A 26,356-nucleotide genomic window follows, 5' to 3' on the forward strand; every position below is an offset into this window, starting at 1 on the left:
CCCAATATTTTTCATAACGAGTATGACGATATGTATTGTGTAAGCAAAAACAATGAATATGGCAGCATTGCCAGGATTTCCATTACAGAGTAAACACACACACACACACACACACACACACTTATACACACAGAGACATTCATGCATGTACATTGAGAACCGATATAAATTTTGCCGTGTTGAATTCATAAATGTTGAGTGTGCTGGAGTACAGCAACTTCACTTTCATCGAACCCGATTCACCTGGCTCACATGTTTGCATAAATATGACCATATTTTCCAAAAAAGAATATGGGAAAAGATTTGTCCATTCCTACACTTTGTTTTCTCCAATGCTCTTGTTGATAACATTCTATTGATGGAGACTGGAAAATAAGGCAGCAGTCTATAAAATTCTGGCCTGGAAAAGATAACAATCTCAGCAGGGTGAGACAACTTCTGGCACGACCCTTTTCGATCGATTACTTTGCGAGATCCCACAATTGTACATATGTTCTGTTCATCCTGTATACACTACAATTGTACTGCATAGTACAATAGATTCTTACTTTGAATACAAACATACAGTTGTACATCATATTCTCAGAACTTTTCATTCACAGTGCAGACGAACATGACACAGCTGCCATGAGTAAAGTTTGCTGAGGAGAAGTGAATAGAGTACTAGATAACACGCTTTCAATTACAAATACATAGGTTACAGCACGGCTCGGGACTAAAATTTCTCCTTTATCTGGGGCCACTAGAATCTAATCTGAAATTCTGGAGCCCTGCAAAAGAAATGTATCTGACCTAACTAAAAGAAAATAAAATAATCTACTTTGAATATTAGTTGCCTGATCGGGCCACCTGAAGATGTCCAAAGAATCTCAGCATCCTCCAAACATATTCCTCTCTCTGTCTCTACTGTTAAGTGATATCTAATCACTCCTACTCAGCCAAAAGTCACTGCCAAGAGAACACATACCCCTATGGGTAGATACTACTACAGGTCAGTTTCATAACTGACTAGAATCTGTTCCTTACCCTTTGTTGAATGTTAGCAAAAATAATGACAAGGTTGATACACACAACATCATTTGTAATTACATGATCAATTGTTGCTGTGCCACTATGGGGGAGTCATGGAAAAACTTAAATGCATTACTTTGGAAATGATCTATTCAGAGCTAAAAGAAGTATGGCAGCAGAGAAGTATGCCTTTTGATACATGAAATCACACATTTTTTTAATGTATCAACATCTTCTTGGTTTGTTCTATTCTATCCAGGTATAATACATAACATAATCCATCTTGTATAAATACACCACATAACAAATAGAAATTAAGAGATATGTTCTTATATTTGATCATATCAACATAAAAGCCTTCAATATCATACCTGATTTTTCGATGCAAATGTCATCAACACACATAAATGACACAAAATATGTTTCTGTGCAATTAAAAATAAACATACAAAAAACATATACTCATATCGGTGTTTCTTAGCAGTGCCCCAGTTATCCATTGTCATGGGCCGAAAGTTTGGATGCTGTGCAGCAGTATTGCCGCCTCCAGTATCACAACCTCAGACCCAAGGAAAACAACAGCTAAAAAACACAATCTTGGCCATATAGGCTTTGTGTCCTTACAAATTACACCTAAGCACACTCTTGAGGCAAACAGATTCCAGTGTTAATTTACAAACTTTTGCAGAAATTAAATAATAACATAACGTTAATATATATGTCATTTTACACCTTACCTGAGAGAGGAGCATTTTCTGCAATTTTGATATTTGCATTGATAGACTGATACACCACATGTAACACAGGCAGACCTACAAATGACACTCAATTTTAGCAAGAAAACACACTTCATGAAACTTTTTGTGAAGGCAGAGATGCGTCACTTGGAAGATTGAGCTCTAGTCCTGAAGTGACAGGACGTGGAAAAAAAAAAATCACTGATGCACTCATGAATCAAAGCTTGATTTCATCTTTCATTGTGAATGCAAACAGGACTCTCGTTCGTGTTTTGATTAAAACCATGATTGCAGCCTTGGGCTGCTGGTCAGCCAGTGTTCAGCAGCCGGTGGCTGGAATCGGAATCATGGTGTTCATTAAAATCGTGATCTGAATCAAACTTTGTATCAAAATCTGGACTACCGTGACTCTCACAAAGGCCTGTGCCTACGTCCTCCCACTTTCCTACTTCTTGCCACCTTTCTTCTTGCTCTTCCCCTTCTGCTTCCCCTGCTGGGCGGGGTCGTTGGGATCCTGGCCGAGGGCAAGGGAGAGCTGCTTCTTGAGGTCCAAGAGAATCTTCACCTCCGCATCGATCACGGCCTTCTCTGACTTTTCAGCCTTCAGCTTGCGTACCTTGTCCCCCTGGGGGTGTCAGAAAGAAAGATTGCATCTAATTTCAATATTGATACATAGAAACTCATCCCATCTGTCCTGGGTCAAAGGTCACTGTTCAGAGGAAATAGAGCTTGTAGGAGGACTAAAAAAAAAATGGTAAACCCAAAACACAATGTCTTTCAACCAGAAGAAAATGCAAAATAGCCTAGAATCTCATCAATTATTATGCACACATCAACAATGTACAAAATTAACCATTAATCAGTCATCTGGTTAAATAAAGAAAAGATTTTCATTCCCCTTCAATGGAGTGCAGACATCTTGGGAAATTTGGCCAGCACTGTGCCTCTAGATACTGAGGAAATCCATTTCTTGGCAATGTTAAATACACTGAAGCAGAAACTAGACAGAAACATCAGACATTTCTATGCAAGAGCCTGTTGCTACAACACATTCTCACATAGGCACTGGGCTACATGCATCTCATAAATGGGTTGCCGTGCCAGCGATGATTTTGTCCTACCTGCTTATTAACCTCCCCTGTCAGTCTCTCCACCTCCTGTGGTGTTGCGGGACCAGCCGCTGTTGCTGTGTTACTGCCAGTTGCTGGTGTGGCGGCTGTAACTGTTCCCTGTGCTGGAGGGTTTGGCTTGGCAGCACTTGCCTCCTTGTGAGATCAGCATGGAAATGAAGTTAGCGCCACTGAACACAAAATTCAGATCATTAACCCTTATTCATCTTTGTTTTAGTTTTCTACTTTTTTTTTATAAGGGATAATAGCTGGCATCATTAACATGTTATGAATAATAATAAAATGAATATCAGAACCTCTGCTATGTGGTTGGCTGGCTGCAATTTTAAGATAACTTTTACATGTTACCAATAGGTTGCTACTAACATACAGCCCCCTATACACCTTTCACATTACAAACAGCTATTGTACACACACACACAAAAATTCCAGTAAATTCAGAACATACTACACTCTTCACAAAGTGAAGTACATGATGCGCAGCTGATCAAAAACTGCACAACTGCACAGCCATTTTCCCACTCAAAGAATAAAACCAGAAGAAAGACAGATGCACTCACTGATTTTGTCTGCTTTCCAGCAAATCGTTTCTTGAATTCCTCGGCTTGTTCGACCTCGATCTTGGAGAACAGAGGCTTGGGCTGTGATAAAACATCATTCAATTACATATATATGATGATAGAAATTGTATCTGAAAAGTCATCTTCAGTGTCATTTAGTCAAGGAAATCTTCAATGGAAATCATTATCGAATTTGAGAGGCTTCATTTAAGACAGTATACAAATGACGCACAGGTCTGAGTGCGTCAGTCGGAATTGTGTGCATAAGGTAACTATGGAATGCTTAACCCACGAGGCGAAGCCGAGTGGGTTTAGGCTAAATTCCATAGTTACCGCATGCACACTATATTCCGACTGACGCACGAAAAGACATGTGCGTCATTTGATTTATAGAATGGGTAATTTTCTTGTCAAAAACCCAGTTTTCTATCGTGTTACCCGATGACAAAATTACTGGATGCATTTCCTTTTGGCTTTCCGTAAAGGGCATGCATACCCGTACTTACCGTTTTTACTGGATGCATGGCCAGCCATGCATAAGTTTTTACTGGATGCATGGCCAAGCTGAGTGCGCGAACGCTTGCTTTAGTGCGCGAACCTTTGTTACAAGTACGCGTACTCTTGCTAAGTGCGCGATAACATGTTTACCACTGTGACTCAGCGTGCAGCCAGTAAAAATGAACACATAGCTCTCGACCAATCAGATTGCAGGATTCTCGCTACCCATTCTATAATCAGCATTATCCTGCTCAATTGCCTGTACCGGTAATTGCTGCTAGGCACTGAAAGTTGACACTATCATGGATAAGGCTCATGTCTGAACAATCCAGATTCATTCTGTATGGATAAATTTTCATGGCTCAATTACAGAACTGCCGGAGAGTGAAATCTATCAAAGACTTCTGTTTGTGTAAGCAAATACAAAGTTACCACATGGTAAATGATGACAAACATCCCCATGCCTTCTTTAGGAGGTTGGGGTTATTAAAGGCATAATTTATCATTTTAAAATCAAACAAAACCCCACAATCAGTCCTTCAAAATAGTTCTAAAATGTGAGTTAGTGATAGAAACAACCAAAGTAAATATTGGAACCAGTATAATCGATGTTAAGTACTTGTAAAATATACAAAATGTGAACAATAGTTATAATGAAAATGTTTCCAGACTTAACCGTCTACAGTTATGGTTTAATGAGAAAAATACTGATATCTCCTTATATTTTAGGCTTTATTGCAAACATTTTATATGGTAGGATGTTTTGTGACATAACTGCACTACACATAGTATGCATCAAAGGTGACATCTTGAACATTTTTAAATCACTGATCCCAAAGGTAAACAGGACCTTTAAGCTATTGAAGACCAATTCTGAGTATACTCCAGCAGGTGTCTATGGGAAATAATGTGTTAAAGCAAAATCAACTCGTCCTCCATGGGTTAAAGCCCCCGTAGCAAGGGGATTCACGGAGCGGGAAAGTGGCCCTGGTTTGGATTTATTCGAGAATTCCCGTAACAAATCGTGTGCAGCTGTATCACTGACCTCTATGTAGGTACACACACAGCCATAGAATCTTGACTGTAGTCAACCATTACCGACGAGTGTGTGCTTTAATGCACATATTCCCCGACACGCAGCTGACGGGCACCATTTGTGGTTTTCTAATGAACCCCAGTGGGCAACGAATGAAGACTGATTGAATCAGACCACATGTTTTCCCACGCTCCCAGGACGTTTAAACAAATCTTCGCCCCCTGTTTCTCACCTTGCCAATCCGGTGACCCTTCTCCAGGCAGCAGACGAACTCCTCCGTCAGGACGTTGACCTCGGGCGGGGCCTGGAGCTGGTCCTGGATGATGCGGCTGGTGTCGGGCATGTAGGGCTGCAGCATGACGGACAGGAGGCAGGAGATGTTGGCTGCCAGGCTGATCACGCTGCCTGCTCGCAGTCTACACAGGAGGTGGGAGAGGGCGTAGAGATGATGCATGGGTTTAAGCTCTAGGAGCATTCACACTTAATTCCTGATTCCACGCTCGACAAACTCATTTCCTCTAATTCCAGAACTTGGCAATGTACTGCTAAACAGCCTCCTTGATTTTAAACTCAATGACCCATATAATATCTGTTCATTAGGACACAAGTTTGCCTATGGGGTAGATACAGATAATGTACTTTGAAAAAAAAGAAGAAAAACAACTTATAAAGTTATTGGATTACTTTGTCAAAATTTTATCCCATGCACAGTATTATTTATTCATTAACTTGTAACTATTCAATACATACATTTATTATGCATATTTTTCTTAGACATGCTTTCATCATTACATTTCTATACTCACATTGCATGTATATACTCATTATATTTCCAATTTGAAATGTATTGATTTCCTAATAAATATATGTATATCACTGCATACTTTTCACATTTGTATTTGTTCATTAATTCTTAATGAATTGAACTTACTTTTCCTGGGGATTTCCTTTCACAAGCACCCATGGCTTGTTGGCTTGGATGTGTTGGTTACCCAGACGGGAAATGTTGAGGATGTGCTTCAGAGCGTCTCGAATCCTGAAATCAAGAAGAGATAAATTCAGTCTTTGAAATCAATCTTGCAAAAAATATTTGTAATAAGAAATAACAACTTTGCATGGTTTGTTTGAAACTCAGAAAGTTTGGCATCTATCTTCTGTCTGAAATTGAGAATCTAGGATGGTTTGAAATATGACACTTCAGTTTTTTTGCAGCATGTCACAAAGTTTAATGGATTAGATTCATTACATTTAAATCCTTTGTTACAGCTAATTCATGCTTGATCGCATTCTATTTTCAAAGCCAATATTTGAAAACTATATTCCTCTACTGGAAGTTTCTATGATCATTTCCATGGTCAGTGTGTAGAAAAAAAAAATGAAACAAACCATGTATCAATGTCTATCAATGACAGCATTTGACCTTTGCCTTTTGCCCTTTGACCCTTACTTCACTCTCTCCAACAGAGCCACGTAGCACTTGAGCTCACGATTGACTTCCGCTATGAGTCGCTCGTCTTCGCCCTCCAGCTTCAGCTCTGGTATCCTGCTGTCGAAATTCTTCTCCAAAAACATCAGCGCTCTGAAACACAAAGAAAAATGAGACATTGTTGTCGTCATCATGAACACTTCACTTGCAAAAGTTATATACAACTACCACTAGCAAATACCAATCAGCAACAAGCTGAATAATACAAATATACTTTTACTGTACAGTATATGCCATTTATATTTCACATGTCTGGACAATTGTGCAAGTAGCTAAATTTGTAATTTCAAAACTGCAACAAAATGAGAAGGAAGTACAAATTTTGTATCTTAACCATTTTCAAGATGCTTGATCAGTGATTTTCTTCTCTGGAGACAATATTATCATTTGCATTCATGTTTTACAGGAGGCAATGCTTTGACATGTACATGTAGATAATGTCCTACACAACTGTATGTCTGTTGACAAAAAAAAATCATTCAAACAATAAAATCACACACAAAAAAGGAATACACAGTACTTTTCTTTGAAAAATCACAATACCCGGTAAGTATGAGTCACAAGTAGATTCAAAGACATCACTTTTTTTCTTTCTTTTTTTTTTTTGCACCACAAAGACAGCTGCCCCTATACACCAATGTAGAATAAAATTCTTGCTAGTGCTAGTAGAGACAAAACACTCCTGATTGCGAACTGTTTGATCAGATGACATGGCACTTTCAGAACTTCTGGTGTGCAGTAGCCAGTGCAAATGTATGGTTTGCATGTCATGCACTTCACATCAAACTATCAACATCATTCCCTATTTTATCATCTGCCATGAATGGCTCTTTGGCACAATGCAAGAAATTGACTGTTGTCCGACTAAAATATTTTTGTCGTTGTTTTAAGTTAAACTCATGGCCACAGATTACATAACCATGAAATATGGACCACCGGTAGTGAAAGGAAGCTAGCATGTAGCAAAAAAGTGACAATTTTCATGGTAGATCACTTCAAACAAATTTCAAATGCTGTTCATTTCATTGTTGACACACATCGGTGCCAATAAAAATTCACAGGATAAAAAAAAATATATATGACTAATATGAATTTTAATGTTTATACAGCTATCACATCCCACAAATGCACCAAAATTTCCGAGCTGCAAAGTATTTACAATTCACAACTTAGCATTTTAAAACCATGTCACCAGGATGGATGATGGAAGTTTGAACTCAAAAGGAACTTCTACCATGTTGTTACGAATTTGCCCATGTAATCACTTAACAATGAGATCTTCATGCTTTATGATCATGTGTATGCGATCACACGTGCACGATCGCGAATGTTTATAAACACCACCAGTTACGTAATCTCCTTTTGAGTCAGTCGTTTTGAACCGCAGCCTTACACACTTGACCCAGGTTGAGTTTAATGTTATGAATATATTAAGCTGGGCGTGCCTGACGGAATTTTCCATGTATGTAATAGTGTTCATGTTAAAAATACATTGGTCGTGTCAGTCGACAATCAGACTCCGGTTAGAGAGGACCGTTATAACTTTCTCAACGTCCCGTCCATGGTCTTGGGAGAAATTGCTCTCCCTGAGACAAGTATCCTGCGGACTGAGTTAAAGTGCTAAACAGCAGGATAATCCAGGAGATGCCAACCTGCTTCTAGCCCGTTTCCCTTCGACGACGACAGCGTCGATAGGTTCTCGTTGACTTGGCCAGGCGAACCACCAGGCGGTCTGGAGCCAACGCCCACCTGTGATTCCTGTGATTGCTACACGGCAACTAGGGGGAGCCACGCCGAGGTCGATCCAGGGCGTCGAGACTGTGTGAGTGGCAACGCGGACCTGGCGGCCAACGCCCTCTGCCCGGCGTGGTTGCGGAGCTGCAAGCTGAGATAGCGTCGCCCGCTGATTCGACGACGTCCCCGTGCATCGACGCGCTCTCGACGTGATAGCGTCTTGCGTCGCCTCCCCGTCACGTCGCAGATGAGTTGAGCCCCGACGTTGGTTCTGTTAGGGTAAAACCCTGGCCAGGTATCACATAATCTGTCTTAAATTATCTTTCGTTGAAACGATCCGATCTAACATTCAATTGTTATGGTTAATTTCGCTGTAATGTTTTGAACAATTATCATTATTCCGGTGGGAAACTGATTGTTAAGCAAATTCCTAATAAAGCTCCGGAAGATTTGTTCATTTCAATTCACTGTGACCGCCTTGCATTCATTTGTGTGAACTTGACCGTAACAAAGTGGGGGCTTGTCCGGGAGGCGAATTTCGCAAGCCTTATACAGTGTATTATATTGTTCAAATTAAGTCTAAATAGGCTTGTTTTGTGCTTCTGTTCTACTGTTGCAAAGTTTGCAGTCAAGCTATCATTGCTGTGTTAATTGTTGAGTAGACTGAACAATGTCTAGGGAATTTTCAGTAGGATTTTTTTGGACGGTGATATTTTTCTGCCAAAGATTAAACAGTTGAGAAGGGCTGAATTGAAAGAGGTGGCATGTCACTATTGTTCCAAGAAGGTTCAGGTTAAGACACAATGTTGGAAGCTACAACGGGATAGTAAAAAGCAGGGTGCTAAACCCGTACTTGCAGTTTTAGGAGAACGAACTTGTGCTGCTATTTTTGTGCTTGACCGTCTTGAAATAGTGTATAGAAATATTAACCCTGGAAGTGTAGATAACATGTCTGAGTGTTACCATGGCTTCATGTCAAAGGGTATGGTTTCTTGGCAGTCTGATGACGGGGCAGTGCAGTCGGTGAGAATCCTGCGGGACACCGGAGCAGCACAGTCTCTCCTTGTAGGTGATGTGAATAAATTGCCTGCTGATGGTTCATCTTGTGCTAGTGCACTGATACAGGGTATTGGTGGAACCTACGTTTCTGTACCTTTGTATAGGATTCACTTGAAGAGTGACTTAGTCACTGGAGTAGTTATGGTTGGTGTGGTTCCCTGTCTGCCCATGGATGGGGCTGATTTGTTGATGGGGAACGATTTGGCTGGGAAAAAGGTCTCAGTCTCACCAATTGTGTCAAGTGATCCGGTAGTTGACCATGAAACTGAAAAGTTGCTTGAAGAATTCCCGGGTATATTTCCTGCTTGTGTGGTGACAAGGTCACAATCCGGTCAGGTGAAGCATGACGAGGCAGATGATTTTGAGTCTGTGGATGACTCTGTTCAGTTGGCAGAACCTTTTTTTGCTAACTTAGATGATGTTCCTGCTCAGTCTAATGAGGACAAGTTTTGTCGTTCTTCCCTGATTGCAGCGCAGCCAAAAGATCCAACACTCGAACGTCTGCTTCTTACTGCTGTTTCCGAGATTGAAGCTGCTAGTATGCCGGAGTGCTTCCACAGGAGATCCGGTGTGTTGATGAGGAAGGGGCGGCCCCCCTGATACACCGGCTAGTGTAAGCTGGTCAGTGGTATAGCAAATAGTGTTGCCAGTGTACTATCGTAGGGAGATACATTGTACTGAGAGTAGCTCAGGAAAATCCCATGGAAGGTCACGTTGGCACTAGGAAAACTCAAGCAGGAGTGTAGTTTTTCGTTAAAGCAAAAAGTAGGAAAGGGAATGTTAATTTTGTGTGTAAACGTTTCAAGTTTTAGACACACGGTTAGTTTCTTTCCCGCCACTTTCTCCTTTTGTGAGTGAAAAAAAAAACAAAGAAGAAGGGATAATTGAAATCATGTGAAATGTATTGTAGTTGTGTCAAATTTTAAGCTGGAAGGATTGAAATGAATTTGAAAGAATGGACAAACAATGTTCAAACGTTAGTTTTTGTAAAAGCTATGATATTAATAAAAGTATTTTGCAAGTGAGACATAAAATGGCTCCTTTTGAAATGTTATGGTGTATCCTTTTAACAGGAAACATTTACAGTAATTACTCCCCCAAATTTTCGCCGGTATTTGTGTAAGAACATTATGTGCAAACATGAAAGAAGATTGTAGTACAGGTCTGTCACAATACAGACAGAATGCCAAACTTATAGCAAAGCGAAGAGATGATGTTGTGAAACACATGCGATAATGTTCCCGCGTTATCATAATCTGAACTGGTTAAATAATGTGTATTCTCTGTGCATTTGAGCCATTCTGTGAGTAGTTGCCTTATATAGTGAGTGGATACCCTAAGAAGTTCAGAAATAGCCGATGTTTGTTATTTGTTACCGGTTTGTGTTCTGATATAACGAAAATATTATTTTATAGCAACGAAAATATTACTTCAGAGCAATATTTTCTCTCTTAGGGGTGGGGGTGTTACGAATTTGCCCATGTAATCACTTAACAATGAGATCTTCATGCTTTATGATCATGTGTATGCGATCACACGTGCACGATCGCGAATGTTTATAAACACCACCAGTTACGTAATCTCCTTTTGAGTCAGTCGTTTTGAACCGCAGCCTTACACACTTGACCCAGGTTGAGTTTAATGTTATGAATATATCAAGCTGGGCGTGCCTGACGGAATTTTCCATGTATGTAATAGTGTTCATGTTAAAAATACATTGGTCGTGTCAGTCGACAATCAGACTCCGGTTAGAGAGGACCGTTATAACTTTCTCAACGTCCCGTCCATGGTCTTGGGAGAAATTGCTCTCCCTGAGACAAGTATCCTGCGGACTGAGTTAAAGTGCTAAACAGCAGGATAATCCAGGAGATGCCAACCTGCTTCTAGCCCGTTTCCCTTCGACGACGACAGCGTCGATAGGTTCTCGTTGACTTGGCCAGGCGAACCACCAGGCGGTCTGGAGCCAACGCCCACCTGTGATTCCTGTGATTGCTACACGGCAACTAGGGGGAGCCACGCCGAGGTCGATCCAGGGCGTCGAGACTGTGTGAGTGGCAACGCGGACCTGGCGGCCAACGCCCTCTGCCCGGCGTGGTTGCGGAGCTGCAAGCTGAGATAGCGTCGCCCGCTGATTCGACGACGTCCCCGTGCATCGACGCGCTCTCGACGTGATAGCGTCTTGCGTCGCCTCCCCGTCACGTCGCAGATGAGTTGAGCCCCGACGTTGGTTCTGTTAGGGTAAAACCCTGGCCAGGTATCACATAATCTGTCTTAAATTATCTTTCGTTGAAACGATCCGATCTAACATTCAATTGTTATGGTTAATTTCGCTGTAATGTTTTGAACAATTATCATTATTCCGGTGGGAAACTGATTGTTAAGCAAATTCCTAATAAAGCTCCGGAAGATTTGTTCATTTCAATTCACTGTGACCGCCTTGCATTCATTTGTGTGAACTTGACCGTAACAATGTCAACTTCAATTGTAGCACTTGTGAAAACTTCACTCATTTGCCCATCCAGAAATAGTTTTGAGTGCTGCTTTGTCATGCATACTGCTGCAAAATCACACATTGCAACATTTACACCCACACCATATTTGATTAACCATCCCCTCATGTACCTGTTGATGAAGTTGCCCAGGTTGTTGAGCAGCTCACTGTTGTTCTTCCAGACCAGGTCTGCCCAGCTGAAGGCACTGTCCTGAGTCTCTGGCCGGATGTAGAGCAGGTAGAAGCGCCAGATGTCTGCTGGGATGCCGGTGGACTGGGCGTTGTCCCCAAACACACCGACTCCCCTGCTCTTAGAGAACTTTGTGTCTTCATAGTTCAGAAATTCTGCAAGGAGGATTATACATTAATGAAAATTATGTAACAATAATATCAATTAAAAAAAGAATTCTGATAACAATAAAAAACTAAAAATACCATCATTATCATCATCATAATCATACTAGTTACAGTGAACTTCTCTTTTTCTTTCCTTTTTTCTTTCTTGCACAGCATAATATACACTGCCCCTCCAATATCCATTCTCTGCAATCATTTCTGACTTTTATACTGGTAGGAGTTTATCATCACCTTAACCATACTTCTCAGCCTAATACTGCCCTCTTATGTCAGTAAATGTCCATGTCCCTCCTTGTCCATCTTGATACTGATGGGCTATAACACACAGCATTTGAATCCATTTCTGATCCCCCCCCCCCTTTCCCCAACGTGTAAGAGGTGTTATCAAAATGAAATCAAACACATGACTGTAAACATGTCTGATATAACTTCCAAATTGAAAGAAAAAGACACCATCAGAGAGACATATTATCAGGATGAGGAGAATGACAAGTATTTAATTAGGTCAAGTTATTCGGTGTCTACATGTGGTGGTATTACCTGTTGCAATGAGGCTGTTGATCACAGTGTAGTTGTCTTTTGCGCCCAACTGTGTGCACGGGAATACCACGCTGTGGAAGGGAACGTTGTCTTTGGCCATGAAGCAATACAGCTCCACCTACAAGGGTGGAAAACAAACAAACAAACAAACAAACAAAATAAGGTACAGATGTAACACAGTGTTCATATGCCAGGAGAAGCTCTCAATAGACTGATAAACTAGATTACTCAAATTTGAAAGCATGCCTTCCTAAGGATGTCCCTCACAACCAAAAACTCCTAGTCTTGCCTGACACAGCAACATCTAATGCCTGCAAACTGGATTCCTGGTATTGAAAGGTATTGAAGAGCAACAAGAGAATATGTTATTACTCAAATTTCACAGAAAGAAAGATAATACGTTCATAGAAATGTATAAGCATCCTGGTCTAATGACAGAAATTCATAAGTTATCAAATGATACCAATGGACTACTGATAATATCACAGCATGCATTCTTGACAGAACTTCAACAAAAACGCGCTGCAGGCCCGCTGGCCTTCACATGGGTCATTTTCAAGATTGACCGCTAAAGAGATATGCTGGAGAAAGTTTGCAACTGGCAATAACAAAAGACTAGGACAGTGTGTATTTTCCATGAAAAATGATATCAACACAGTATAATACATTCCTCACAGCAGTACAACTGGAAAAATCAATCAAACAAACAAATAAACAAACAGATCATTTTTCACTTTGATGCAGCTTCTTTGTATTACAGACTGCTGCCATGCCTTTCACTGATGGAAAGAAGGAGTTCATTCATTCATCTTAACCAGGAGGAAATTTTGATCTTTTTATGTGTCAAATTAAACGATATCTTTTAAGACACGTTGGGGTCGGGTAAAAAGTCAAGATCTACTCTACCAGTTTGGTTTCACTCAGAGTTTACTGCACTTACTGATTTGTACTACCTGCTCATAAAATAACTTCCCTCTAGGATGATTCCCTTCACTGATTTCATTGGCAAAAACTAAATACAGATTAGTGCCAAACACAGATGTGATTCTAAGTAGAGGAAATAATTTCTTGTCTCTGCCTTGTCCTTTCAAAGAGCCGCTTAAAGGGATCTATAGTTTTGGTTGAGACCTAATTTCAGGTTTCTACCATTTTTTGGTGAGATAATGAGAAACCTCTTATGAAATATGAAAGAGCATGTAATTCCATGAGGAATTCAATGTTTATTTGATGAAAATTGGTTTTGAAATGGCTGAGATGTCCAAACCAGAGTGATTCTAATAAAGTGTGGGACCCACATTTTATGATGATCGCTTTGTTTCACTTTGTTTTTGGATGTTTCAGTCATTCCAATCTCGATTTTCATCAAATAAACATTGAATTCCTCTTAAAATGGTATGCTCTGTACTATTTCATAAGTGTTTTCTTGGTATCTCGCAAAAAGTTAAAAGCCTAATTTTCATCTCCACCAATACTGTACCATCCTTTAAGGAGGAATTTAATCTTCTTACCTCTTTTGGGTTCTTCCACCACTTCTCCCACTGGTCAGTGTAGCAGGCAGTGATGGACGGATAGCCAATTGGAGCATCAAACCACACATAGAACACCTGTTGAAAAGTTACAGTTGAAAATCATCAAGTAACAAATGGGAAGAATAGTCATTGTCAAGGTGGTTATTCACTGAGACTTCTGCAGTGACATCTAACCATACATATAAACTTTTAGAAAGCTAACACATGGAGACATTGTGCTATGTACAAAAAATATGACCATCCTCTATTCTAATCGTTATTTCTTTTAACATCATCATTCTTCTGTATATCAAGCATGACTATTTTGTTTTATTCATACACTGTAACTTCTTGATTTCTCTCTTCTTTTAATGGAAAGTATTGTGAGTGAATAACTGCGGGTCTATCACGGAATTGTATCATCTGTATTATGCTGCATTGAAGTGAAATATGAAAATAAGCAATGATAAACTAAGATACTGAGCATAGTGAAGGGCTTCCACAGAAGGTAGCAGGAGGTTGGACACCACACGGAAAGACAATGCTAACCTTGTCTCTGAAGCCCTCCAGGGGGACAGGTGTACCCCACTTCAGATCACGGGTGATGCAGCGGGGGCGGAGGCCGTCGCGGATCCATGAGTTGGTGATCAGCTTTGCGTTGGCCGTCCAGGTCCCTTCGGCCATGACCTTCTGCAGGTGGTCATGTAAGAGTGGCTCCAGCTTGGGCAGGTCCAGGAACAGGTGCTTGGAACTCTTGATCACTGGTGTGGCCCGACACATCTTGCACTTTGGTTTCTGGAATGGGAACATAATTTTTTTTTTAAATTCAAGATCACTGCATTGTATCACAGGAAATATGTATAAAATAAGAACATCACAATGGCACAAAATGATCCTGGACAAAACAAAGAGACCTGTATAGCAAATAAAATCTGAAGTTCTGTCAAGTATTTCATTGACGTGTCAGTGAAAGATACAGCACATGAGTGGTCAGACTTTCAATCTCACAAAGGGTAATACTGGGAATCTCGGTGAAGTGGTATAGAAAATATAAATACTGGACACACTCCTGTCCCCTTCTCAGCTCACACTACATATAAGTAGCTAACAGATGGTAGTTGGTATGCAATACTAATGTGGAACATCAGGCAATGCGAAAGAATAACGGCCTCCCAAAAATGTTGCCATGATAGTATTCTGCTCCCAGGGAAACCAACCTTGAGGTCTGTAGCATTGATCAGCTTTCCACACTTGTCACATTGGTCGCCCCTGGCGTCGTCATAGTTACACAGTGGACAGGTGCCCTCCACGAAGCGGTCGGCAAGGTAACGGTTGCACTTCTCACAAAGCAGCTGCTCCACGGTGTCCTCCAGCAGGTAGTCGTTGGCATGGAGACGGTTGAAGATGTCCTGCGCAATCCTTTGAATGAAATTTTGAACGAGACACACCAATTTACAATGCAGGCTTTGTAAATTCAAGACTTCCTTCGGCACTAAATTTAAAAGAATCTCACTATCAACAACACTCACACACAATCTTTAATGTGAGATTGACTCATTGTTGGTAAAGTTAGCTTCATTTAATGACAAACAGCCTAACCTTCAAATAACGACTCAAAAAGTGTCATTCATGTAACATAGCTCGATATACAGTGCAATATAAGCAATAGCAATATAGCAACGTGGCAATCTGACTTTCTTCATGAAAGAACACACATCAAGATTCCATCAATCTCTTGAATGCCTTTGGAAAGTGAGAGAAGTGTGTAATGTCCTGACAACATCTTTTTTATCCCTTGGATGTTTTCTGCCATAAAAAGCAGCAACAAAGGCATCTCCTCCTTGAGTACTTTAAAGAGTTTACAAGTAAGAGTGTCCACAAGGTGTATTAACCTGTTGAGAACAGGCTGATTTTGCTACAACAGGCAGTTCCCATAGACAATTGCCCGAGACTCAGGACTCATCCTCAACGGGTTAAATAAAAATAAAAAAAACCAACCATCTGATATGTATGACTACTCTGAACACCATATGCATTAGGAGTATCAGCTGGGGAGAAAATGTTTTTATGTACATTGAGAGTCTATTGAGAAACAACAGAACAATTGTGCGAAAAGGGGAACTCTGAATACCACATGGAAGCTCCGCAAAAATCATACAGTTAAGTTTATTTCCGTTTGCCTGCTTGGTTCTGTTTTTATGCAAACAGATCAGCTTGAAACTGTCTCACAAACACACATAATGAGATGCTACACTTCTTGTTACTGGTGTTATTACTCCCACAGCCAATGTCATGAATGCTGAATGAACTCACTTTGTCTGCTGCTGCGTGGTCGTCCTGCCAAAGTGGTCAAAGTCGATGTTGAACCAGCGGTAGATGTCGCGGTGGAGGGCAAAGTACTTGTCACAGATCTGCTGCGGGGTGAGGCCCTCTTCCAGGGCTTTCGTCTCTGTGGCTGTCCCATACTCGTCAGTCCCACAGATGTAGAGGGAGTTGTAGTTCCTCAAGCGACAATATCTGGGCAACAGCGATAGCAGATGATGTATACATTTGAAAGTACATCTCAGTATTTGGTACTAAATGCAGACATTTTACTTGAAAAGTTCTTTCAAACAACTAACAGTTTGTGTTCAGTAAATAAACATTGCAATGGCAGGATCTTGTTTCAAGTAGTATCAGAAACATTGCCATGATAATGGAATCCTTTCATGTAACTTAATTTGAAAGTCTACACATTGTACATGGCTGGTTTGTCTGTAACAAGTGGACCTAAGGTCTTCTCTTTTACTTTTTTCCAAGTGTTGCTCATATGACCTTCTAGTTCCAAAGCAACACATTTATATATCATTTGGCACTAACATCATGGTGTCACAACTATTATTCATAATGATACGTAATATAATTCTTATGGGGCATAAAATCCTCCTCACATAAGACAGAAAATGCTCCACACAGGAGACAAAGGTGACACTGTCCAAAGTTAACTGCATCATACTTGATATAAGTACAATGGCTTTGAAGTGTCTTTCAGAAAAAATGTCGCGGTACTACTTTTCACTTACTAAAACTTCAAACACAACAGCAAAAAATGTATTTTCATGTCTTAGGCTGGCATGGATATCTTTGACTGTAATGTGTGGGACTTCCCCCCTCCCCCAGAAAAAAAAAAGTATTAACAGGAAGAGCTTTTTGACAGGAAATACCTTGAGAACACATCCCCGCTGAGCACACAGCCTATGATGGTGCCGAGGTGAGGCACGTTGTTGACATATGGTAGAGAGCTCGTCATCAGGATGTTCCTCGCCTTCGGCTTCGGAAGCCTAGAGAGAGAGGGAGAGAGAGAAACACAATTTACGGTCTGCATTCAAACACTTAAAGTGCCATTCATGGAATAAACAGACTGCATCTGATCATAGGTAAAACATAGTTCTGGAAAGGGCTCAAAATTCATTTTCCACTATTTAAATTTGCTTGCAATATAATGAAAGTATCTATCAAGAAACATGTCTGGCTGACGTGATTTGCCAGGATAATGACTTGCTGTAGAGTATTTTGAGATCAGGTGTAAAATAGTTTAGATTGTACGACACAACTTCTATCTTTGAATAAAATGATTCGGCGCCTCTTCTTTATTTTGTTGCCAGAACAGGAAGCATTATGGTGCTTTCATCACTTAGGTGAGAGGGAAGGCTACCTCAGACAAGGAATTCTGACTGATTAAATGACCAAAAAAAAAGAAAAAAAAAACCACATAAAATAAACTTACACTGGGTGGCATCGCTCCTGCACTTTTGGTAAGGCCTTCCGTCCCTTCAAGAAGGTGGCCTTTGCCGCGGCAATCTCCTCTGCAGGAATCTCCTCCTTGGTCTCTTCCTACAGGACACGTGACAGGCAGACATCATCGCATCATTGTAGCCAACGGTCGGACATTCACAGAGTCAAATAGCATGGTACAGGACAGGGGGACTGGACAAAAACATGCATGCACTCTGGATTTGTGCTTGACTACAGGGAACTGATAAATTGTTATTGATATGTTCTTGTAAAGGAAAAGTGAAGCTACGAGATTATCACAAAAAGACAAAGATACTTGAGACGATGGTCTGTGAAGAAACATACCTGCTTCCACTTACACACATATTACTACCTAAATTGTTGCTGTACTATGTACTATTCAAATAGACTTAAAAATACATAATTAATCTGCCCCATCAGGCATGATAACCTCCGGAAGTAAATCTTGCATCCTATTTAAGAATTATGAACAGTACAGTCTGAGTCGAGGCCAAAAATAACAACACCCAGTACTTCAAATCTTTATTTTGAAATTGCCAGCAATTACTATAACATAACATTTTTCTTTTTATTTTCTTTCACTGTTGAATACTAAAATGTTTTCTCAATTGACATATATGAGAGAAAATAACAATTTCTTACATGATTCTCTTGAGCCTGTGCTGCAGTTGCCCTTGAGGGTTTGTCGCCCCCTACGTCAGGAGCCAGAGTCTTCACTGGCTGTGCCAAGATGGCTTCCTTGAAAGCGTCTGCCTTCTTTCCAGCCGTCACGGCAGTGACGCCCTTCTGAAAGCTCTCATTGCCTGACAGGCCCTGGAACCAGGACTGCACAGCAGGATAGCTGGCCGACAGATCTTGGGTCTTGCAGAATGCTGGGTATAGGGCCCCCCAAAGTACTATGTCTGCAACTGTCAGATTGTCCTACAAATCGTTGGAAAGAAAGGAAGAAAATGGGCAGAAAATTTGATGGCATTGAATTTTGGTGAAAAGAGGTGATGTTGATTTTCCCCCAGTCAGAAACAGGTATAATTTCACACTTCAAGATTTTATTTGTCTATAGAACAGGTTTCAGACACTTGAGGGTTGGAACAACAGGTATGTTGTTTATTTCACAATGCACAAAGCCATTCCCTACGTACTCCTCAAAACCTTGAAACAATGTACAGCAAGCCAAGGAGTACAACCAGAGTAATCTTTACTCTGTACCTCCTACCACCAAACATTTTTAATGTTTTGTGTTGCAACAATACCAGAACTGAGCCTACTACAGAGCAAGTCCTAAGAACAAAAACATTTCATTTTCGCATATTTCATGCATCTCTGATGAAATGACAATGTTTACACACTCCACTGGAAATCACAGATGAATTCACCAAAAGGCAACACATGATAATAAAGAGCTGTCAACCCGTGTCTGTAAGTAGCCATGGTCACAAAGGCAAAACTTTGAGAAGTCCCAAAGTCCCAAAGTTTTGCCAGTGAGACTGCAAACTTCCCAAAAAACTTCTCATGAAACTTCCCACTGAAACTAGGGAAATTTCCTGAAGCCCCGCAAATCTCGTCAAAATTTGTGCCGTCTGAATACATACATTGTACAACTAAAACTTCACAAAGTTGTCTTGTGACAACTCCACTGTCTGCTCGCGGTGGTGCCTCTGAAGTGTGGGGACATTGGGATGTACATGTGTGAATCCTTTACATAACAATCAAAAGCTGCCAGACGACATGTGATTTCTTCTTTGTTGCGCATGTGCACCAGTGACCCAAATTTGACTAACTGAAACTTTGAGAGTTTTGGCTGCCAGTGTGAATGGATGAGCAAACTGTGTGAAGTGTTCTTGAAGTTAAAATCTTAGAAGTTTTGCCAATGTGACCACGGCTAGTATTGCTCTTTAAGTGTTGTTTCCTAACCATGAAAAGTATGGTTGGATTGCTTAGAAACAAAGTCACTCAGTCACACATCAATGAAAAAATCTTCCTGAACTATTGCAAATGTCACATTGATATTTGACATGAATATGTCATTACTGTAAGAGATGTATATCAGAAGCGGATGGCCGAGATGCGTTATATAGATGTCTAGACTGGCAGGGGAGGGAACATACCGAATGTTCCACCAGGAGGGTATGAAATTCTATTGAGGGACTTATAGCCTCCCGAAATAGCATTTCAAACCCTTCGGGTGGAACGTTCGGTACGTGTTCCCGACAACAAAGGTTATCATCTGTTATATTATGTGGGTTAGTCAAATACGTCAAATACGTCAACGTCAACCACCAGCACAACGCTCTCGATCGCTCGCTCGCGCAGAGCCAATGCGCGGTCCTAGGCCTTCTGTCATTTGTTACGTGAAAATGATTTCCGATGGGAGAACATTACAAAACATTACAAAATGTTCGCCCATGGGCGAACATAACGAATGTGCCTCCATCATGTGACTGTGTTAAGCCGATCACTAACCGGTATTTGACTAACCCATTTAATATTTCATAATGTTTGCATGTACAGGCTGTTGTGTTTGTCACTGCCAGCAGTCACATGTCGTTGAAGATGACTTCTTGTCGTGCATCCAGCTGTATTTTCTCTCAGTTTTCAACAAGCCTAATGTTGTAAATAGCCCAATGATGTAAATTATCAGATTTCAAGTATTCCCAATCAGATACTGTAAAAGTGGATATTTTTGTGTGACTAATTTTTCGCACTTGGCCGGGTAAGAAGAGTTTTCGCATGTTTGTAATTCCGCGGAATCAAGACATCACGCACAGGAACATAGTGGCAAGCAAAAATATTTGTGTGCTTTTATTTTTGCACTAGTTTCTGGTTGCATGAAATGCGCAAAAATTTCAACACCGCAAAATTTCCACTTTTACAGGATGCCAAAGTACATAAAAAGACGGTTATGTGTGAGTGAGAAATTTGTGTTGAAAAATCAGTTGATGCATTTGAATGCATACACATTAAATGGTATCAGTCGTTCGCTCCAACGAAGCAAGCATCGTAGTGTCAACACAAGGATAAGCTGTATATGTTGTAACAAATGAAAGTTATGTTGTTTAATTGTCAAGAGGTATATAATGAGTGTCTTGGCCTTAAGTTACAGTTATAGATGATAAATAGTGAGAGGAGTTATTGAGTAGTGATTGGATATGCAAAAGCCTCATGTATGAAAGTAGGTCAGGGACAACAGTTCAGTCTCATTACAGTTTAAAGTCACACAATAAGTGCAGCACAGTTGTGAATGTAACAAGTGATTTATTCACATAGTGTACATAGTTTGAGTCATAAGAGACAGTGACATGCTCAGGCAAACAATGATTGCTAATATACAGATGTAGGTTTCTTTAGAGAGTGTACATGTGTAATCATATAGTGAAGGTACACATGACGTTTGAACACATTGGGGTATCTGGATACAATACAGAGTACATCCAGATGGTTATAATGATTTACTGTGTCTTAACAGTAATTGTTCGGTTGTACATTATTCATGATTCTCACCTTGTTTTCTTTTGTCATTAAATCAAGATTGAACCTTGCTGCTTGCCGCTTGCCGCTTGCCACTTGCCGCTTGCCCCTTGCCCCTTGCCACTTGCCGCTTGCCACCTGCCACTGGGCAGCCTACAGTTTGCTGATATAAACTAAGCGTGGTCGACTCGGTGTCAACATGTTGGTGTCTGAATGAATGATTGGAGAAATGCACTGCAGTTGAGGTGGATGTGAGCAATCTGGCTTTTAATCTATGAAATGCAATATTCTCTATCAATTGATGCATACCCCAACGATGTACTGCTTGTTGCGGAGAGCTTCGTTCAGTCTGCCTAGAACACCTGACAGTACATCAGCGTTGCTCTTGCCACCACTGTACACAGCCGAGAGGTAGGGGCCCAAAGCAGCCTGCAGGGGTTTGACAGAGATATGGATCTGGTCATTTACACAATCAAAATGTACACCAGAATGAATGTGATAAAGGAAAAACTTCAAGCAAGTTGACTGTCACACCCAGTTGCACGTGCAGTGCCGACAGACGGCGCTTATAGTAGAAGGTGCAAGTAAAAAATGCCACATCATTTAGTGGTTGAGTGATGTGAGTGCACCCTTAAAGGCTTCTATTGATGTGGAAGCCAGGACGCTGATTGGGAGCACATTCCATGCCAGTACAGTCCTCGGAAAAAAAAAAAAAAAAAAAAAAAAAAGAGTTCTGGTATAGCCGGGTTCGTGCAGGTATGAATTTTAACTTGTTTGGATAGCTCCACCTTGTCACACTATCACTGATTTCTGTAAGTATAACTATAAGACACTTCCCTGAAACAGAGATCAAGTTCATCAATCTTGACAACCAGTACTGGCTTTGAGGTTTGACCTGTAACTCCCTCTAGCTTAATTTCAGTCACCTTTGACCTTGACTTCACTTTTTTTTTCTTTTGCATCCCTATCATTTCATGTACAAAGTAATTCAGCTTCAATCCTTCTTACCAAATTATATCATCATTGGATGTTCCTACCTGAAGTTATGGTTACAAAAAACAATATTTTAAAGTGAAATTACAACGACCTTAGGCCGTTACTTTTCAGTGCCATCATTTCATGGAAAGGATGACTGCCCATATAAATTACTTTAAGGGATATTTGCCTAAAATCTAATTAGCACATCTATGCCTCATGCCGCATGTGTGGGCAGACAGACAGAAAACTCAATAACATTTTGCCCCGAGCACTCTTCATTACAAAGTCATTACAAAATGATCAAATTTACGATCAAATCTCAAAGTGCAATCTACTCAGAACTCCTACATATCAGAATCAATTGCTACCAAATCTATATCCACTACACTCAAAGAAAGAGGAGGAGGTAGAGGAGGAAAGGGAAAAGAATAGACAGAAACAGTGATGGCCAAGAAGACAAGAAGAACATGAAGGAGAAAAAGAAGATGACCAAGAAAGATACATAGAAATTCCATAATTTCACACATCTGCTTTCAGAAGAATGCAGTACTATGTTTACTATACAAAATGTATATGATGCATCTAGAAGCTATTGAAGGACTCAACCAGCTGGGGTTTGAAACCAAATATCTGTGACACTTATGGCTTTTACAAGAGATAAGATTATGTTACAAATGATACTGGCTTTGTTAACATGACATGGTTCTATGCATATATCAGAATAGGGCAAATTTTTAGTTTAATTTGTATTAGCCACTTGACACATGTGTTAAGTTCATTGTCACCTGAAGTCTTGTGCTCTCCCATTCCACCCACTCTCCAACCTTGACATCCCACGTCCCAGCATTCACAGAACCCTCAGAACTGATGTACCTGGTGGCCAGAAAAAAACCCAAACAAGTACCCACATTATGCAGATAGTCATGATTGGGCATATAAACACTGAAATGAAGATAGAGAAAAATGAGTGAGAACATTGCTCATTAGTACATTGGAAATATTCATGGGTTTTGAATTAATCAAGACAGGCTACATGTGTCTAATCCAACAAATATATGGTATACCACACCTGCAAATGTTGTTGGCTGAGAAGATGAACTCATCAGGAGAAATCTCAAGGACGGGCAGTCTATTCCTCTTCAGGTACGGAACTTTGCAATCTTGGAATGAGAACAACACGTTTGTACATTACTAAATCACCGTAAAGGAAATTATTACAAAAATAAGACACCCAGCCAACTTCCTCTATCAACAATGCTAAATTCAAAAGCAAGGATATACATGCTGTATGTGCTTGCAATATTGGTGACAGAAAGGGTGTGGTTTCAAGATTGATGCAGTTCACATGGTGGAACTCTTGAATTTGTGTTATTCAAACATTTTAAATTTGAGAGCATAAGTAGTGGTTCTTCATTCGCTCTTTCAGTTTTGTTAACTCTCCCTTAAATTTTATCTCATCAAACATTAAAAAGTCTTTTAAAACCATGATCAGTCAAGGCTCAATACCTGAATAAAAAGTGTATGATTCAATTAGCAATATTGGTAATGTCAGCAACTTGCAGCAAACACGTACAGAGGTCTCCACCAGAAATCAACTACCGAGTAATAGCAAATACCCTGGTATCAGATTTATATCAGAGTCTGTATAGCATCAAATATTAGAAAATATTTTACTGTCTCTTCTGGCTTTGACATACTTGCAAAAGTATGTCTTCCAACTTTGCTGAAGCAAGGAGAAGCGAGAGAAATATATAAACTGTCACAGAGATTTATTAGTTTCAATTTCTCCTCTGACTTGAAAAAGACTAAGGTTTACTCAAGAAAACCAGTAGGTCCTACATTCCTACATCCAAGATTACCAAATGGATGGTTCTACTCTATTACAGAATGGTCACAACTGTGAGTGCATTATGTGAAAAGTAGTAAAGTAGTAAGACGATGTTCACCAATATAATATATACCGGGTACATGTAATTGATCAACAAAAACATCTCTACTTCTTTCTTTAATGAATTAAAAAGGTAAATATTACCTACATCATTTTTTAGCATTAAATTGTTCAAAAAATTATTTTCACCTAGATTTTAAATACAAACTTTGTAAAATTATTCTAGATGGCTAGTTAGCCATGAACCCTCCCCCAAACAAAACAAAACAAAACAAAAAATCTCTGCACCATAGGACCCTTTTAAAAAAAAAAGTGGGAAACATGCAATGCAAATATGCAATGGTATCAAACAGTGACAATGACATAGCCTAAAATGATTCCAGTTCAGTAAAGTATGACTGATGTAGAATTCTACTGAACAAAGCAAAAATGACAGCTGGATGCTACTACGCAAGTGAAAGTCTGTCTTTGTACTGTCAGCGCACAATGTATGGAGTGCTGCTTTGGCATTGTTCAGCAAATTCTTCTTACCTGAAGAGGTTGTTGTCACGACCTCTAGATCAACATCATGCCGGTGAGCAGTTATGAGCACTTTCAGCGTATGCTGATTTCCCAAATTAGTAAACAACTTCATTGCTGATGAGATGACATTGCCAACAGATGTGATGAGATGTGATCCAGAAAAAATTGTAGTCAAGAATGTAAAGGAGAAAAAGAAATAATAATTAATAATAACAATTGTGAATTTATATTGTGCATTTTCTATGAAGCATATATACTCAACTGCACATAACAATAAGATATAATCAAAGTGACAAAGAAAGAAAATCAGATTCATAAGGAAGTATCAAACACAATCTAGAGCCTAGAAGAGGCCAATTCTTAACTGAAAATCATACAATATAGGGTTCTTAACTTCTAAATAAAAATACAATTTAAGGACTGATAATTGCATAGTAATCATAATTCATAAAAAAATATCCGATATCTGGGAACCATGTAGATAATGTACTAAACTGTGACTATGGGAAACTTTCGAGAAATAGATGTGCTTTAAGAAAGAGAGAAAGAGGCACACTGTCAAACTCTCAAGTTGAGACTCAACACTTGATCGTTCCCAACAACCGCTGCGCTGACTGTTCAAAACAAATGATACAACTCTACTCTGCTCTAGATGGTTCTACTCTAGCTAGCCCAGTTAGCCGTCTTTAAAATAAATTTCCAGTCAATGACCCTGTAGATCTAACTGTTATACGTTTAACGTTAAATTACTTGTTCAACTGTCGGATATCCTATCAAACACACCTCCCTGGTCGGATCGTGCGAGTTGAGAACTTGAGTAAAATTACAGCACCACTACTGGTCACTGGTGCACAGCTGTCTGAATTGTGTTGGTGGAATTAGAGCGCACGCAGCATGCAGTATCGGGCCGATTAGCGAGCGCAAGCGAAAACGAAACACAGACATTCGCGTTCCTAATTACAAGTAAGAACGACCACACATCTTTGGAATGGAATGCTGTAATCATCGCAAATACAGGAGACGAAGAAAACAAAAAGAGAGATTACCAGGAAAGAAGTAAGGATGATGAAATACAAGCGAACCACCGTGTGTTCCCGGTTGACTGAACAGCGAATAGCAGCCTTGAACTGTTACCAAAATTCCTTCGGTGCGTGTGTGTGTGTGTGTGTACGTTTACTAGTATGTGCACACAGCACTTTTTGTGTGACAAGGCAGGTGCAGTGCAGTGTTGTACACGTGCTTACCCCGGAAGAGCTTCTTTTGTTTACCAAAGCTTGAAGCTGTCCACAGTCTTTCTTGCACAGACCCAGATTGTACAAAAAACTTTAGATCGTAGACTGACCTACCAAAATGTAGAAATTCGACGCGTTTCTCTTACAGCCACTTCTGAAGAGAATAATACATTTCTCAAAATTAATTTGCCAATGCACCGAATTCAAGGTCTATCTGCTGTACATGGGACATAAAAACTTCAGCAAGTAAAATTTTACCACTACCACTAAAAAAATGCAGAAGTTTGCTTAGTATTGATAAAGCAATGTGACCACCATTTGAGTATCCT

The 26,356-nt window shown here is 40.1% G+C and overlaps 1 protein-coding gene across 1 annotated transcript; it reads right to left on the bottom strand.

Annotated features, from left to right (window-relative positions):
• Nucleotides 1-1,291: 1,291 nt before the first annotated feature.
• On the bottom strand, nt 1,292-25,631 carry LOC140238120 (methionine--tRNA ligase, cytoplasmic-like). The gene is made up of 20 exons (XM_072318054.1): nt 25,579-25,631; nt 24,805-24,909; nt 23,455-23,545; nt 23,171-23,258; nt 21,717-21,836; nt 18,585-18,863; nt 17,914-18,020; nt 17,351-17,467; nt 16,461-16,664; nt 15,365-15,566; nt 14,697-14,942; nt 14,148-14,243; nt 12,640-12,757; nt 11,874-12,087; nt 6,420-6,551; nt 5,904-6,008; nt 5,205-5,388; nt 3,439-3,519; nt 2,870-3,013; nt 1,292-2,373 (listed from the first exon to the last, which is right to left on the bottom strand). Exons 2-20 carry the CDS (start codon nt 24,905-24,907, stop codon nt 2,194-2,196), a joined length of 2,811 nt encoding a protein of 936 aa, XP_072174155.1. The 5' UTR covers nt 24,908-24,909; nt 25,579-25,631; the 3' UTR covers nt 1,292-2,193.
• Nucleotides 25,632-26,356: the final 725 nt, after the last annotated feature.

The sequence above is a fragment of the Diadema setosum genome, chromosome 14 (assembly GCF_964275005.1).
Source record: "Diadema setosum chromosome 14, eeDiaSeto1, whole genome shotgun sequence".
In the NCBI taxonomy this organism is placed as follows: domain Eukaryota; kingdom Metazoa; phylum Echinodermata; class Echinoidea; order Diadematoida; family Diadematidae; genus Diadema; species Diadema setosum.

Excerpts from the sequence above, each read along its gene's own strand:
- LOC140238120 (XM_072318054.1), bottom strand. The coding sequence starts at position 24,907 with ATGAAGTTGTTTACTAATTTGGGAAATCAGCATACGCTGAAAGTGCTC. Across the intron at positions 6,009-6,419 it reads GCTCTGTTGGAGAGAGTGAA|GATTCGAGACGCTCTGAAGC; the intron begins GTAAGGGTCAAA and ends TCTTGATTTCAG. Across the intron at positions 5,389-5,903 it reads AAAGGAAATCCCCAGGAAAA|ACTGCGAGCAGGCAGCGTGA; the intron begins GTAAGTTCAATT and ends CCTCCTGTGTAG.